The sequence below is a fragment of the Macrobrachium nipponense genome, chromosome 17 (assembly GCF_015104395.2).
Source record: "Macrobrachium nipponense isolate FS-2020 chromosome 17, ASM1510439v2, whole genome shotgun sequence".
In the NCBI taxonomy this organism is placed as follows: domain Eukaryota; kingdom Metazoa; phylum Arthropoda; class Malacostraca; order Decapoda; family Palaemonidae; genus Macrobrachium; species Macrobrachium nipponense.
The window spans coordinates 88,071,510-88,088,586 of record NC_087210.1 but is presented as its reverse complement, the minus strand read 5'-3'; the positions used below and the strand labels follow the sequence as shown (position 1 = coordinate 88,088,586).

Below are 17,077 nucleotides of genomic sequence, written 5' to 3'. Positions count from 1 at the left end.
ACATTCACTCCAATATATGTATATGGATCAAAAGAATTCAAGAACTGTTCACCTCCATGTTAAATGTCTAAGTCAATATTTTAACTTAATTTGTTTGTTTGTTTGTTGGTATGGTATTTTTATGTGCATCTCTCACACCTCAATGGAATGCCCGAGAATAGAACTCGCTGCCACCAAGGTGGCACGCCATCACCATACTGACCACTCCACTGAGGTGCTTAACTTAATTTGTCCATCTTCATTAGTAAACATGTCTTAGTAATGCGTACATATGTGACATCAAGAAACTATAACTTCTTCATAGTTTTTAAGACAACATTACTTATAAGCTTCAAATGTCCTCTAAACATGTTATTGTTATAATACAATTAAGTTTGTTCATACTTACCTGGCAGATATATATAATTAAAGTGCCCACCCACCTCCCCTCAGGAGACAGTGGCACTGATAAAATATGAATAGAAAATGGGAATAGTTCCTGATATCCGCCTCCCAGCGGCGGGAATGGGTACTACCACCTGGCCGCCCACTGCGTGTGCCGCGAATTTTGAAATTCTGTCGGACTTCGGAGAATACAGCTATATATATATCTGCCAGGTAAGTATGAACAAACTTAATTGTATTATAACAATAACATTTTGTTCATGAAACTTACCTGACAGATATATATATAGCTGAATCCCACCTTCGGATGGTGGGAAGAGACAGAATAGGATTTTTGGGAAACTAAATTAAGTAGATGATATACATCTTGGTTCCTCACCTGTTAGCATAGCCGACTTCGTGATTACTATCACCAAAGTCTGCTTCTGCGTTACTAGAGTTGCCAGCGAGGTAGAGACCTGTAATGCTGGTGCGCTCTAGATGATCTGTCAACGGGGGCGTGACCACAATGTGACTAGACCATATGACCATACTTCTGAGGGCAACGAAGCTAAAACCACCACCTGACCTAACCTATCAAAGTTAGTTCCATAACTTCTAGGCTAAAGAAAAGGAACGAGCCTCAAGCGACCAACCCTTCAAAGTTAAAAGCACACCTATCCCTTTTCTATAGGATAGGATTCGTGTTGCTTCCTGCCCCCAATAATATATCTACGGATATGTATGGTCCTAGCGACTTACAGATCTCAAATGTCGTCTTCACATCCCGTCGGGATGTGTGAAGCGAACACAAGAAGTTGCTTCGCTAAAGCGTGGCACTCAGGGGATGTTACTGAGTGTCATGCTCTGTTGAAATGCTTCGAGGCCGCGCCCTCACCTCTTGAGCATTCATATTAAGAAAAAATCTCAAATCTTTATGCAAACATAATGAATGAGACTTCTTAAAAGAACTCCTTGACTATAATGCCAGGGTGTTCTTGGACATGAACCAGTCTGGTCTTTTACGGAACACCGCAGATTGTCCGTTGACCTCGACTTTCTATAGTTTTATCAAGATAAAACTTGAGAGACCCGACAGGGCACATGACTCTCTAATGCCCTTGCCCAATAATTTGTGCCATACCCTTGGTCTCCAAGCCTTCGGGTCAAGGGTTAGACAGGTTTTCGTTCTTATCAAGAATGGAAGGCTTAGAGGACAGACCGCATTATGTCCTTTAAAGCTAAAACCTCTGATGATGGCTAAAACCTCACTAACCCTCTTTGCCGTGGCTAGAGCGGTTAGAATGTTAGCCTTTCTGGTCACGTGTATTAAGTTCGCAGAAAGGATAGGTTCGAAATGCTTTTGGCATCAGAAACTCAGACTACGTCTAAGTTCCATGCCGGAACCTGCGATCCAGAGAATTTCAAGATCTCCCCAGACCTCAAAGATCGTGAAGCTTTGTTGTTTGACAGAACCGAATCTCTGAGCCTAGAGGCCGTCAACAACATATTTGCATATTCTACAATAGTTAGGACTTCTAGCTTATCTCATACTTCATACGGAAAGATAGAACCATAAAGAAATTCACAGAGGTCGAGGTGGAGGAACAGTCATTTCCCTTCACTATTATAGAAAACACAAGATATGACGAATTGCTTCAAGAACCCTTTGTGTTTTGTGTTTGTATGGTGTTTTGACGTTGGATGGAACCATTGGTTATTCAGCAACGAGACCAACGGCTTTCCGAACCACCATCGAGAGTGAACTTCTATCACCAGAAATACGCATCTCTGATCGCTCTATGGAATGCCAGAGAATCGAACTCGCGGCCACCTAGGTGGCAGGCAAAGACCATACCAACCACGCCACTGAGGCGCTCCTCCAGAAACGGCCCCCTCCGATTGAACACTGAAAATAGGCAGCACTGCTTTGCCTTGGGCCAAGAGACTGCCATTAATCTTGAAGATCTTATCGCTTCTCGATAGTCTGAAACGCCTTCAGACTCAGAGAGGAGATATTAGATACTTCACTAAGTGACGATGTTAGATTACCCGATTCTCCCGGGAAGGGTCTTTGGACAATTCTCTGAATTACCTGACCTCTGTGAATCCAACCTCTTAGAGGCCAACATGTGGCGACTAAAGCTAATCCTCTAGGATCATGAATAAGGGAACAACTTAAGAGGAAGCTCCTTCGTCTTCAATATTACGAAAAACTTAACGAAAGGACGCCCTCAGTCTCTCCTCACTTTCGAAATACTTCTAAGTGAGGATTACTCAGACGTCAGTAGTTGTTGCCTTCGATCGAGAAGACCCGCACGGACGTGTACTAGTTTAACGAACCTCTTGAGGATCGTACGTTCCGTGCCCAAGCCCATAACCAACTCTCTCTTCTTGAGCTATGAGAGAGCTGAGAAATTATCCGAGATGATTTGGGCCACTCGATCCAAACTCACCCTTCGAGGAACTGAAGAGCCGATCCAATTGGCTTCCAATTCTTTCAGACATGTGCCAGAACATCTGTTCCTCTGTTGTTCGGATGTCTGGCACCCTCTCGCTATCACCCGAGGTGATCCTCAAGCCGTTGAGAGAAAATTAGAATTATTACTAGATCTTTGATGTTATTCCAATTTCTTCGTGAGGAAAAATGTAGAGGTCTGAATTGCTGTTTATTCAGGGAAAACAAGCTTCTCCAGCGAGGAAATGGTCCCCAGCAAACTCATCCATCCCCTCACTCAGCCTGCTTCCTTCCCTAAATAAGGCTGCGCTTTGCATAAGCAGAAGAGCATTATTCTAGTGCTATGCCGCGGAAGATTCGTACAGAATTACAGTTACCGGGGGTGCGGTAAAACCCGCACCGAACAAGTATAAGAGATATCTTGTTGAAAATTTTCTAAGTAAAACAGAAGGCATGTTCATTCATGATTACTAGAAATTTCCTCAACCCGAGGCTAAAATCCATGATTGTAGGGCAGAGAGACGGCTTATTCAGCCATTCCCGCAAGGGAGAGAGACGTACGAACCAACCGCGCATGTCACCGAGCTAGCCGTACTGCGTAGATCACAGTAACAGCAGCCTTGTTCATCGTCTCGCACTATCTGCCTGAGTTGCCAGCTACTCCTTTTACGAAGGGATAGGTGGATGAAATTATCGAGCAAAAGGAAACTCTCAAGCAGGCATATTTAAACGAAACAAAATTCGTTAAATACAGAAGCTGAGTTGGTGTGTCGTAACATACCTGAAGAGTTGTTCTTACTAAAAACGAAAATACATTACACAACAGTTCTTTTTCGGCTTCTATCCGCAGAGGTAAATACGATATGCGTATATGACTTGACCCATGCGTTAGCAAAATGACGCAAAGATAAACTACGTAAGTATTGTAGTAATTTGAACATCAAATTCTCTACTACATCTTTCCTCGACGAGGAAGAGAGAAAGAAAGGAAAACGACTGTCCACGTTCTAATGAATGAGACTTTTAAAAGAACTCCTTGACTCTTTGCCAAGACCCTTTGCCAAGAAAAGGGAGTAATATTCGAATAGAGATCATCAAGAGAGAACCGAGGATCGAAAAGGACCGTTCAATGTTCTTATGATATTGGACATAAGACTTCCTGGATCTAGTCTACAAGTCTTTTTCTTACTCCCCGGATGAGCCTCTGAAAATGAATGAGAGCTCTTCCAAAATTTGTTAATGAGTTTATCGCTTAAACGATAAAAAACGTTAAAATCTATGTCAATGAGAACTACCCCATTTATGAGGGTCCCCCACTTAAATGACAAAACGTTTAGTATCTTGACAATGGGAAAACGTCCTTACTTGACAAACTATTAGCACTTTGCTAATAGGGGAAAACCCTTCAACATGACCGAAAGTCACCCAGGAATCCGAGTATATAATCTTCCCGATTCTCAGAGAAATCGATGAAGAGGAAAGAGGGATCGAAGAAAAAATTCGGGTATGTCTCTCCGCTAACTCCGAATCCTTTTTTAAAAATTTCTGTAAAGGAATGTCCTGTGGAGAGTCCTGAAAAAAACCTCCTCTTGACGAGCGTTTAGAAAGCGTCAAGCGTCCTAAGAAATGTCCTGAACAGCAAATAAGACGCCTTCTACAAGTCTTTTATCTCGTAAAGCGTCCTGCCGAGCTTACCACCGAAGCGTCCTGGCGAATGTCCACAAAAGCGTCCTCATAAGCATCCTGCCGAGCGTCCTCAAAAGCGTTCCTGCTTAGCGTCTGGAAAGCGTCCTGCTGAGCGTCCTCAAAAAAAAACGTCCCTGCTTAGCTACGAGCGTGTCTGAGCAGAAGAACACCAAGTTCTTCTGAACGACGTTTCAGAGAGGAACTCGTTGAGCGCCCTGATGCATGCAAGGCCCGCCAAGAGGCGTCCTGGCGAGCGACCTTGCCAACATCTCAATGTTATGACGAAACCGCGTTTTGCGTATGACGTTGAATATTTTCAAGGGACGTCCTCTGCGAGTCTCCATGGAGAGCCGCACGCTGCTCCTGAAGTGTGTGAACACTAAAGGAAGACGTATGGCTTTCGTCTTCAAGACGGGCCTTAAAGACCTTCATACCTTCTTACAAAGAACAGTGGCCGCCTGTGCGACAACTTGCGTCTTAGTAATGCAAAAGAACATCTCCAGAAACGCACTCAGCAAAGGAACGCCGAGCGTCCGAAAGACACCCTCTCGCAAGGTGCTTGCCGAGCGTCCTGGAGAATGTCTCTACTTATAGGACGTCGAGCGCCTCCAAAAGCTTCCTCACGTCTAAATTGCCCTTCTTATGCCGAACCAGAGACATAAGTTGTTTGACTGTGCAAAGCAGCTTGCCGGACGTCAAACTTATCAGCTTGCTTTTTCGAAGTAAAGCGCAACGTTACATAACGTATACGGAGCGCCAATGAGGAGAGGAGACGAATACTGAGTTGCTCCTCCAAAAGGTGGAATCAAGAATGTCCTTGATTACCATATTCTTTTGGAATGCTAGCGAGGTTGAAACAGCTCTAACTTCATGAGCGTTCACTCGCAGGAGGCTCAAATCACTCTTCTGGCAAGATGAATGAGCCTCCTTAATAATGTCCCTTAGGAAAAAAGCCAGTGCATTCTTCGAAAAGGGTAAATATGGTCTCTTCACTGAGCACCATAAAATTACCCGAAGGACCTCTTACTTCCTTCGTTTATGTAAATAAAATTTGAGAGCCCTGACAGGGCACAGGACTCTTTCATCTTAAAAAGTATACCTCACGTCTACTGCCGAAGGACGCCAGATCAGCGTGTACGTTCTCTCGTGACGAGAGAGAGGACGTGAAGCGTCCTCTTCTCTAAAGCTTCTTAAGAGGGCGCGAGTCCTTCCGAGAGCTCCAACCCCTGTGTGGGGAGGACGCCACTCGGAGGACGAGGTGGAAGTCACCTTCAAGATTCGTGCACGTGCTCGATCTTCGGCAGCCTGGGAAGCGACAACAGGACCTGCCGAAAGGAAGCCAGATCAGCATGAAAACCCCTAACCCTCCTTCGGCTTTTGACATGCCCTCTCCCTGGTTTCCTGGGAGTCCGACAGAGGTCTAGGCCTAGATGGCGTTTATGGGGCCGATTTCTGACGTTCCCTCCTGGACGGAGAGATGAGGACGTGAAGCCGTCCTGCTTCTCTAAAGCTTCTTAGAGGGCGCGAGTCCTTCCGAGAGCTCCAACCCTGCGCGGGGAGGACGCCTCGGAGGACGAGAAGCAATCCTTCAAGATTCGTGCACGGTGCACGATCTTTAGCAGCCTGGGAAGCGTCAACAGGTCCTGCCGAAGGGACGCCAGATCAGTGGGGGCCCCCGTAAACCTCTTGCGGCTTTCGAACATGCCCCTCTCCGGAGTCCTGGGAGTCCGACAGAGGTCCAGGCCTAGAGGCATTATGGGGCCGATCTGACGCCCCCTCCACAACACAAGGGGCACTACACTTCACAACACTGATTGGAGAGCGAGCACTTTAGTCTAAGATTACTTGATGTAATCCTCTAGCAGACACTTCTTCTAGGCCCGTAAGCCATACCACAGGGTTAGGCAAAATAAAATCTACAGGAGGTTAGAAGGTTCATTATTTCTAACTTCTGTTTACTGTGGAGGAAAACTCCTGATTCTAACACGCTCTAAAATGCGTACATGAATCCTACTTCTTCCGTAATCAGTCACACATTACACTAATTACATTGAACTTATGCAAAGAAAACATGTAAACGTCATATATACTAAGCGAGTGTCTACCGAAAGTTCCGGTAGCCTCACCTTACCCCATGCAGACAACAAAGTCTGAAACTAGGCTAACTAGCTTCAGACATCAAATGCAATGAAAAAATTTACGAAAGCGTATGCCTAGCCACAAATCCAAGTCAATAATCGAAAGAATAATTAGGATACTTAAGCGGCTAATGAAGTTTCAAAATCCTAGGCGGAGGTCTGTAAACAGTTGTTTACCGACCGGCGACAGAAAAAATATGAATAGAAAATGGGAATAGTTCCTGATATCCGCCTCCCAGCGGCGGGAATGGGTACTACCACCTGGCCGCCCACTGCGTGTGCCGCGAATTTTGAAATTCTGTCGGACTTCGGAGAATACAGCTATATATATATCTGTCAGGTAAGTTTCATGAACAAATTATGATTTATGAGGATCTGGGGTAAGTGTGATCAGTCAGTCTAAATTTAAAAAATTAAATATTGTGTGATGACATAAAGATAAGATATAAGAGTATAATCACAAATGACAAAATATTTCATACATGCAACAAGTTTAATACAAATACAAGACAAAACCATTGCTACTTACTGATCAGAATGATTTCTTGCAAAGTATACCATGTTGTCCAATGCTAACATTCCAGGTGGAGTGTCCATGAAATCTTGAGCTGGGTTGATGTCGTGCTTGAATCCTAATTTCTTGTATTCTTTTTTATATTCTGGCCTTCGTGTGGTCACATCTTTGCTGCTCTGTTACACACCAAAAAAAATCTTGACTAAGCTTATGAGTTCTATAAATTGCAGAGTTGAATATCATATTTATTTTATTAATAAATATGAACTCAGAATGGCACTTTTTATTAAAAGGAATGTATGGTAATGAAAACTGTGCAAAAAATCTTCTCTTGAGTACTTGAAATATATTTTAAAGGTCAAAATACATAAACATGCACGAAACTAATTCTCAAGCATTTGAAGTCTCTTTCTGCCATAAAGGCGGAATGTTAAGTTAACCATTAAGTTAACCACCGGAATTATAACTGATAAGCGATCAGTATCACAATGACAAAAGTAATGTCTGTTTCCTAGCAATAAGGTGAACCCATACACTGAATTTGGTAATATTATAAATTGAAAATGTATATATGCAGATCTATGTTAAAAATTCTTGAAATTCATCAGATTGTATGTTATGAATAGCCACACAGTACAAGCCAAAAAATGTGAGGACTTTTGTACTAGGTGGGATTTCTGGTTTGGGCACATTTCTCTTCACCAGTTTTATTAAGACACCCCATTTCAGGAACAACCACCCTGTCAGAAAAAAAAAAAAAAAAAAAAAAACCGAAGTTTTGTGGTATGTGCAAAAGTGGTAGATTATCAAGGTGACTCACACACTACTGGTTTCAGAATAGCATTGAAACCAAGGTTTAACTGTATTTTAGCTTTACAAAATTGTAATTTTTGTAAATATCCATATACTTCCCAACTTCTTATGCCGTATTATGCTGACCACAATACAATACTTTACAGTGCGTATATGGTTTGGTTAAATAAAAGCTAACTTTATATGCACACTGGACTCTATTGATAGGTACAGAAAATTCTATGCTTACTCCAATTCAAATGAAAATCAGGAATACATTGCCGGGGTTAGAACCTGTTCTTGTCATAAAACATTAACCATCAATGTATCAAAATATCAAACATAAGAAACCCCACACTTGCCCCAGAGCCTTACAGACATCTGTATGAAGGGACCTCTCTGATAGAATATTACAAGTCCTACTAAGCACATCCTCCAACATGCTACGAACACCCAAAATTTAGCAAATATCTCTTGACAGTTAACCAGCAAAGAGACTTTGACCTTGTTCTTCCTTTCCACACGTAAACGATGGCAGTGGTATTGGCCAAGAAGACTATCTACACCTCTAAGTAATTTATATTTGCATATAGTTCTCTCCCTGGAGACAAAAACATCAGGATTTTGGTAATGGTAATGACAGAACTTTTCAGCTGACTGTGGTGCTCCTGGCACCAACAGGTGTCATAAAGCAAGTCCAGTGGAAGCCTCAAGCACCCCTACAACTCCTTTAAAGAAGCCAAGAACAAGCAGTCGTTCAATGGTGGCAAGAGACACAAATACAATATAATATATACTACTTCTGAAAAAGATGATAAAAACCCATCAAATTTGAAGTGAGCAAATTAACAGAAAAATAACATTGACGGCACACTCCAAAGCTGTTATCATCAAATACCTCGCCATCAGATTCAAAAGCAATACGACGTAGCTCCTTGATCTTATCAGTGGCATCTTGATCACTTGGATCCATACTAGTATTCATTCTTTCTTCATACTGATTAAGAAGTAACTGTTGAAGGACATATAGTTGATGAGCCATATCTGCTCCAACTGAACCAGTCTGTCAAAAGAAAGCATAATATTAAAACATTTTTAGGAGAAAAATACTTTTCCAAATGCTAAAAACCAGTATTAATAGAGGCAAAATTCTTAAAAAATTATAAAATTTATTTCTGGGCTTCAAACTGGGTTACCAATGATCTTAATAATGAATTCTAACTAAATATAAATGTACTTTTATTTTCGCTTCATAATGCTTACTTAACTATTTGTTTTGGGTGTCAAATGCCTTATCAAGAACTGCCCATGTATATTCTCTTACTCTTTGTAGTACTTTTCCTGTACTAACTGATCATTATAAAGCTGGTCTTGGCATAAGCCATTCTGCTTAAACTTTTCCTACAGCACCTTTTCCAGTATTTTCATAATGTTTACTTCATTAAAACAAAATGAACACAGTAAAAGTGAATAAATTCAATAAAAGTGACACTTCAATGGTAAATGAAAGAAACAGTGATGAGTGAAAACAATTACAAGCAAGTATCCGCACATGGGCCTCTGGACAAACACTGCTACCATTACCTAGTCTTTATGGCATATAAAATAATTCAGATTACCACATTCATAAGGCTAGGAAAATTGTATTTGATATGGTCATGCAATTTTGTAAAGTATCCATGCAAAAGGTGATACATCTTAGCTTACTATTTTACCTCTGCCTGAATAAGAACATTGTTGATTAGAATGGTTCTGTACTGCCTGGCAGATAATGTTGCTGACCAATACTTCTTTTTTTGAACATCAGACTTTTGGAATAAAGCATTGATGAGAGCCAAAACAGACTGCTGAATTTCAACCTTCTGTAAACATATAAAAATATAAAATTAGTTAAAACAATGTTTTTGCAGCCTGTTGATACCACATCTCTCCATACTTTCTTCATTCATGGTAAAATCTCACTGTACTGTACTTCAGCCATGAATTTTACATTCTACTACAACATTTTTTCAAAATCTCTATCAATAATTATACTGTAAAACATTAACAGCAAACATAATGTGCTAAGCTTAAAGTAGCCTTAAAGTTATATGGGAAGGTTTTAAACTGTCTTCATGCTGAGACACATTCAAGTATTTACAAAATTTGGTGAAATAAACGTTATATGTAACACTTTAAAAACTGTCCAAAATTAATTTTACCTAATAACACAATCAACTTAAAATTACAGTAACATACCTTATTATTGGATATATGCTGCAACAAGTGGGGAATGGTGACTTGTTCTTCAACTAACCCATACTTTGTTTGGCTGTTTAAGACAATATTCTCTAGAATGCTAAGAGATGATGAGAGGGTGCGAGTATCTGTTGTTGACTGCACGTTGATAAAAGATACTACCTGGTGTACGGAACATAAAAAGCTATTTATTTACACAACAAAATTAGGTGCACAGCTTAAAAATGACATTTTTTAGATACAATATATAACTAATTCTTTACTAACTGCCTGACCACTAAGATTAACACGTTTCATCCTTAGTATTCTATGATGCTATTATGTGATACCTGGCACAACAGAGAGACCAATTTACTTTAAATGAAAATTAAAATAACAATGACCAATATGTACAAAGAAGTCTTGCTTTTACAACAAATTAATTTTTAAAAATTTTGTTTACACCATATCATACAGTATTCATTATAATGATCTTTCGGATCATAATTTTTTAAAAATGCATGCTTACCCTGCAGTAGCGTTGCTCTGCTGCTTATGGTAATGAATAATAACTGACAACCTCATACATTTTTTCAAGTATAGACTGATTCGTAGCTCAATATTAAAAGGCCAAAAGACACCCTTCAGGCATATGTTTGAACAGACAAGCATGAGTAAGCACCCTTTGGTCGTAACTGTGGTACCAAGAACCACACATTCTTTAGTATGATTAATGGATTTGTATAACAATAAATATAAGAATGCTATGGAAAATACTGTTTAGCAACTTGAATCCTTGGCTTTGGCAAACTTCCATCACATCCTCAAAATAAACTCTCTCTGTCCCTAGGTGGTCAATGAGGTCTCCTCCTGCCAATATTCCCTCGGTCTCTGGCCCTTTGGTCACTTGATCTTATAATCTTTCCTAAATTCTTGCTTTTCTTCTTCAAATCTTATTGATTATGATGCATAACCTTTTTTCTGAAGATCTTAATGATCTTAGGGAAAAGGGCTCAACAAGTGTTTTTGGTGTAATCACCTGCATTCAAGGTCTGAGAATTCATGGTTACAATGGGGTCCAATACGGTCCCCCCAAAGTAAATAGGCAAACTGAATATGGAACTAAAGAATGACTTGGCATTTTACAAACGGTGCACCAACTAAACAAATACTAATTAACTAAGTACCAAAAGAGAAGACTAAATGCACGGGCTATGTGGTACAAAAATTTCAATACCTTTGCAATGAAAGTGTCTGGTAAATCATCCCATGGCATTATGCCATGATCCATCAATTCTAAGAATGATGACAGCATGTTGGGCAGCAGAACAGTGTCAACCCTCTGTCCTTCCATATATGAAATTAATAGTGAGATACCCTGCGGAGAGAAAAAGTCATTGATACAGAGACGCTACTATAATTACAGTGAACCCCTGTATTCGCAGATTCAAGTATTCGTGGATTTCTCTCAGGAACATATGCCCCTATTGTCTGTGCAAAATTTGCCTATTCATAGTATTTTTCTATCTGAAATATGTATCCATAAATTCCTGGTTTCTTTAATCAATTTCACCATACAATGTACTTTTTGTGATAAAAAAAAAGGTATAAACATTTTTAGTGTTTTTTTTTTTTTTTTTTTTTTTTTTTTGAGTTTCAACTAACAAAATAGACAGTTTTAAGCATTTTTATTGGGGTTTCAACTACTTGTGGGTTCTAGCTATTCGTGTGGGGGGTGGTGATCTGGTACCCTGCCCCCATGAATACATGGGGAACACTGTAAACATATTAAAATAATCAAAGACAAATTTCTGTCAATATGGAATACAGATAATAAACAAACTACAGCTTATAATAATCATATAATAATCAACTGCTCTATAAAATAATCTGTATACAGTTTATAAACAATAAAACCATCCAATGCATAGCCAACCTGCTTTGATATGAATTCATGAGCAAATGTTATGTCTGAACTCATTTTGACTAGTCTATCAAGGGCCTCCTTTTTCTCATCTGGTGATCCTTTCTTTACTTTGTTCAGTATATCCTCTGCAATTCTTGCAGCTGACAGAATTAATGACAAAACTGTACCATCCTGAAAAGATAAAATGTTCCATAACTATCAATTTGTGATTAGAGTGTTTTTACATAAAAATCAGCTGCTAAAAACAAAAAGTTTTAAAAGATACTTCACAAATAGTACAAGATGATTTTCCAGATAGAAGAAATTGATATTTCTCAAAAATAAAATGTGCTCTATTTATGTGTCACTACTTCAGCAGCTTTTACATTGACAAAGGGAGATTTTGCCAGCCATTTTATAAGGGCTAATTTAATAAAAAAAAAAAAAAAATGGGAATGAATATAAGAGAAGATGTAATTCATGTGTGTTGGAATGTCACAATTTTCAACTTCAAATCAAATGGCAATTTAGAAAAGTTAAAATAATCACAAAATTTTACATATACTACTTAGCATGTAACTACATAGCTAGAAACTGTTAGCTATGTAATTACTTGGTAAGTTACTGGTATGTAAAAATGACAATTTGTCCAAAATTGCATTTTTCCTAACTATACAAACCTGAGGTCCTTTTACAATAGGAAGGTACTAGCGGCAGCTGGATAGGTCGTAAGCTTTCGAACAAGGGGTTCGGTAGTTAACTGCTTGTCCGACAGGCGCGCGCGCGCGACTGGGAGGTAAACAAATCACTTTTGCTTTTGGCCCAAGCAAAAACTGCAGAGTGAGGGGTGGCATGAGGTGGGGCTATGTGTAAAAGGACCTCAGGTTTGTATAGTTAGGAAAAATGCAATTTTGGACAAATTGTCATTTGTTCCGACACGGCATACAAACCTTCGGTCCTTTTACAATAGGAAGACTCACTTCTTGGTGGGAGGAATCTGAGTCTTTTGTGAACAGACTGGTGTTCGCCCAACCTTGGAAGCCTCCCTGGCCTCGTAAGAGCGAGGGAGGGATCCAAGCCTCTGTCCGATTGATCGGGGTGTGCACCGCAGGATCAATGGTCAGACCTCTGGACCGAGTACTAAGAGAGAGGCATGCGTATCTTCTTCGTACCAGCAATGTAAGAACTTGTTCCTGTACAGGAGCAAATATAAAGTCATGGGTTTGACTCTTGTAGGCATCCACTTCCCCCCTTGTAGAAGGAAGTGGTGGATATTCTGCTCCTATCCCTAGTGAAAGGGATAGGATGGGGCTCTGTCATATAGCTCACCTGCATCTCGTCCTCATCCAGCGTAGTGACGACCGTGGCCCTCTGACCACAGGTGAGAGGAGGAGGAAAAGATGGGAAGAGAGAGCCAGTCACTCACTCACTCACACATCCATCCACACAGTCACACCAGGACTCGATGCTGTTTCAGCCTGCGAGGGTCTGGGTTAGCTACACAACTTGTTGAGCAGCCACCACGGTCCCAAGGAAAAGGTATCCAAGGACCTGTGGGCAATATCCCGAAGGTAGAAGGACGTAAAGGTAGTCTGGTTAGACCAGACCCCTGCCTTCAGGACCTGCGCCACGGAGAAGTTCTTACGAAACGCCAACGAGGGGCCAATACTTCTGACTTCGTGAGCTCTCGTACGGGACGTACGGATGTCGTCACTACCATCAGCCTCATACGCCCTCCTGATGACCTCACGCAGCCAGAATGTAAGAGTGTTCTTGGATACTTCTTTCTTGGTGACCCCGGTGCTAACGAAGAGGCGTCGACACTCAGGCCTGAGGTCGAGTTCTCTTCAGATAGCGCCGTAGACGCCCTCACAGGACAGGACAAAGCAGCATCTCATCCGCATCATTATCGGTGAAGTCCAATAGGGAGGGAATCGTGAATGACTCGAACCTGTCGTCAGGGATCGACGGTTTTCTGAGTCTTCGCAACGAAGTTCGGGACGAAATCGAGCGTCACAGATCCCCATCCCCTGGAGTGTCGTACATCATAGGAAAGACCATGAAGTTCCCCTACTCTCTTCGCCGATGCCAGGGCCAGCAAGAAGAGGGTCTTGAGGGTCAGATCCCTGTCTGACGACTCTCGGAGTGGCTCGAACGGCGTTCGAGTCAGACTCCTAAGGACGAGAGTCACATCCCACGCAGGGGGCCTGAGTTCCCTGGGTGGGCAAGACCTTTCGAAGCTCCTCAAAAGCAAGGAGATCTCGAACGAGTTCGAGATGTCCAATCCCCTCAGTTTTCAGGACGAGCGCCAAGGCGGCTCTGTATCCTTTGACTGTGGGGACTGAGAGGAGCTTCTCTCGGCGAAGAAAAAACGAGGAAATCCGCTACCTGCTGAAGAGTGGCTCTGAGAGGAGATAGACCCCGTCTACGACACCAACCACAGAAGACGGCCCACTTCCCCTGGTACACAGCTGCAGAGGACTGACGGACGTTTTCCCAGCCATCTTCTGTTGCTGCGCTACGAGAAAAGCCTCTCGTTCGCAAGAGATGGTGGATAACAGCCAGCCGTGAAGACGTAGAGACTGGACTGCTCGGTGGTACCGCTCGACGTGTGGCTGGGCGAGAAGGTTGTGCCAAGGGGGAATCTCTCTCGGTTCTCCTGCGAGAAGAGCCAGCAGGTCCGGATACCAAATGGCCTGTGGCCATTTGGAGCCACCAGGATCATCCTGAGATTCGGGGTGACCAGTGCTCGCCTGATCACCCCTTGCGAATCAGGCTGAACGGGGAAAGGCATAGGCGAAGAGGTTGTCCCACGGGTGTTGAAGAGCGTCCTCTGCAGCTGCCCATGGGTCCGGAACGGCCGAGAAGAACACCTGGAGCTTCCTGTTGTGCCGGGTGGCGAACAGATCCACGACTGGTCGCCCCCACAGGTCGAAGAGCTTTCCGCCACGTCCTGGTGTAGAGACCATTCGGTCCCTATCACCTGATCCCGACGGCTGAGCGTGTCTGCTACTACATTCCTCTTCCCTGGAATGTAGCGTGCCGACAGCTCTATTGAGTGTGCCTCGGCCCACTCGTGCACCTGCCGAGTCAACTGGTACAACGGGAGAGACACTAGTCCCCCCTGTTGTTGACGTAAGCCACCACCGTGTTGTCGCACATCAACACCACTGAGTGTCCCATCAAGCGGTCCTGGAACTCTTGGAGAGCGAGGAACGCTGCCTTGAGTTCCAGTACATTGATGTGAAGGTGCTTGTCGTTCTCGTCCCACACTCCTGAAGTCAGCTAACTCCTCCAGGTGTGCGCCCCATCCTCGGTCGATGCGTCTGAGAACAGCTGCATGTCGGGGGGGGAGTGCGCAGGGGCACTCCTCTTAAGAGGTTCATGTCGTCCAGCCACCAGGCTAGGTCCTGCCTCACCTCCTGTGTCAGTGACACTGGAAAAGCTTGGGGGATCCGTCGCCTGACCAACTCTCCTTTAGTCTCCACCGAAGAGACCGCAGGTGAAGACGCCCGTGAGGGACTAACTTCTCGAGTGACGACAGGTGTCCGATCACGACTTGCCATCGCTGAGCTACCTGTTCCTGCCGAGACAGGAACTGGTTGGCTGCCTCCCTGAATCTGCTGATCCGCGAGTCTGCGGGGAAGACTCGCCTGCTACCGTGTCGATCAGCATACCCAGGTACTTCATCCTCTGCTTGGGCTCGAGATCGGACTTTTCGAAGTTCACAACGATCCCCAGATCGCGACAGAACTCGAGCAGTCGATCCCTGTCCTGTAGCAAAACTGCGAGCGGGAGCTCGCCAGGACTAACCAATCGTCGAGATACCTCATCAGACGTATCCCGTGCGAATGGGCCCAAGCAGACACCAGAGTGAAACACTCGCGTGAACACCTGTGGGGCGGTTGAGAGACCGAAGCAAAGTGCCCTGAACTGGTACACCGTCCCGTCGAGGATGAAGCGGAGGTACTTTCTGGAGGACTGATGGAATGGGTATTTGGAAAATACGCATCCTTCAAGTCCACTGAAAGCATGAAATCGTTCTCCTGATGGAGTCGAGCACGAGCGTGCCGTCTCCATCGTGAACCGGGTCTGGCGAACAAACCGGTTCAGGGGAGAGATATCTATCACCGGGCGCCAGCCTCCCGTAGACTTTTCCACCAGGAAGAGTCGACTGTAAAAAGCCCGGTGACTGATCCGTGACGATTTCTACAGCTCTCTTGCTCAGCATGGTCTTGATCTCCTGTCTCAGTGCTACGTCCTTCGATGACCCTGGAACGTACGACTGCTGTTGGACCGGGTTGGAGGTGAGGGTGGCCGAGATTCGAAGGTAATAGATATCCTCCCGAAGGACATCTACAATCCAGGTCTCGGCGCCGTAGCGCTGCCAAGTTGCCCATGGCTGGCCAGGCACCCCCCCACCCCCACTTCCGGCAGCAGGTGAGGGGGAACGCCGTCCCTAGCGTTTCCCCCCTTTCTTCGACTTCTTCCCAGAGCCTCCACGGGAGGAGGAGGGCTGGGAGGAGGGCTGGTTACGGCTCCCCTTGCCAGAAGTCGAAGAAGACAGAGTCATTCCCCGGGGCTTCGACGCAGCTACCGTCTTAGCCACCGAGGAAGCGCTAGCCGAGCTCTTAGACTTGGCCGCAGTCCGAGGCTGCCCAGAAGCCTTCGAGACTGCCAATGGTGAACCAGCCGTCACTGTCGTCAGTGCGCCGTCTGTTCCACCGCAGCGTCCACATCTCTCCTGGGAAGAGAGACGTGGAACTCCGTAAAGGTCCGTTGCGAAGTCCCAACGCCGCTTCACGCCCGGCCGCCCTGGAAACCCGAGTAAGGACAAGCGTCCCTTCGTCGGAGAACCAGGTTGGCCCACAGGTTCACCGTCTGGTGGGCAAGGAAGGAGATGGCTCTTCCCCCAGACTGGCAAAGTCTCCTGAAGGCCGAGTCATCTTCGGGAGAAATTCCCCCGGAGTTGGCTGCGACCTTAGATACTGTGAGGGACCACA

The 17,077-nt window shown here is 43.8% G+C and overlaps 1 protein-coding gene across 1 annotated transcript in view; it reads right to left on the bottom strand.

The window, feature by feature from the left end:
* LOC135196443 (engulfment and cell motility protein 1-like) overlaps positions 1-17,077 on the bottom strand; it is a gene marked incomplete in the record, with an annotated part of 56,799 nt that overhangs the window by 12,223 nt on the left and 27,499 nt on the right. Inside the window, 6 exon segments of the mRNA XM_064223278.1 lie at positions 7,175-7,335; positions 8,850-9,014; positions 9,667-9,813; positions 10,190-10,351; positions 11,406-11,546; positions 12,105-12,266. Coding sequence (XP_064079348.1) covers positions 7,175-7,335; positions 8,850-9,014; positions 9,667-9,813; positions 10,190-10,351; positions 11,406-11,546; positions 12,105-12,266 — 938 coding nt within the window.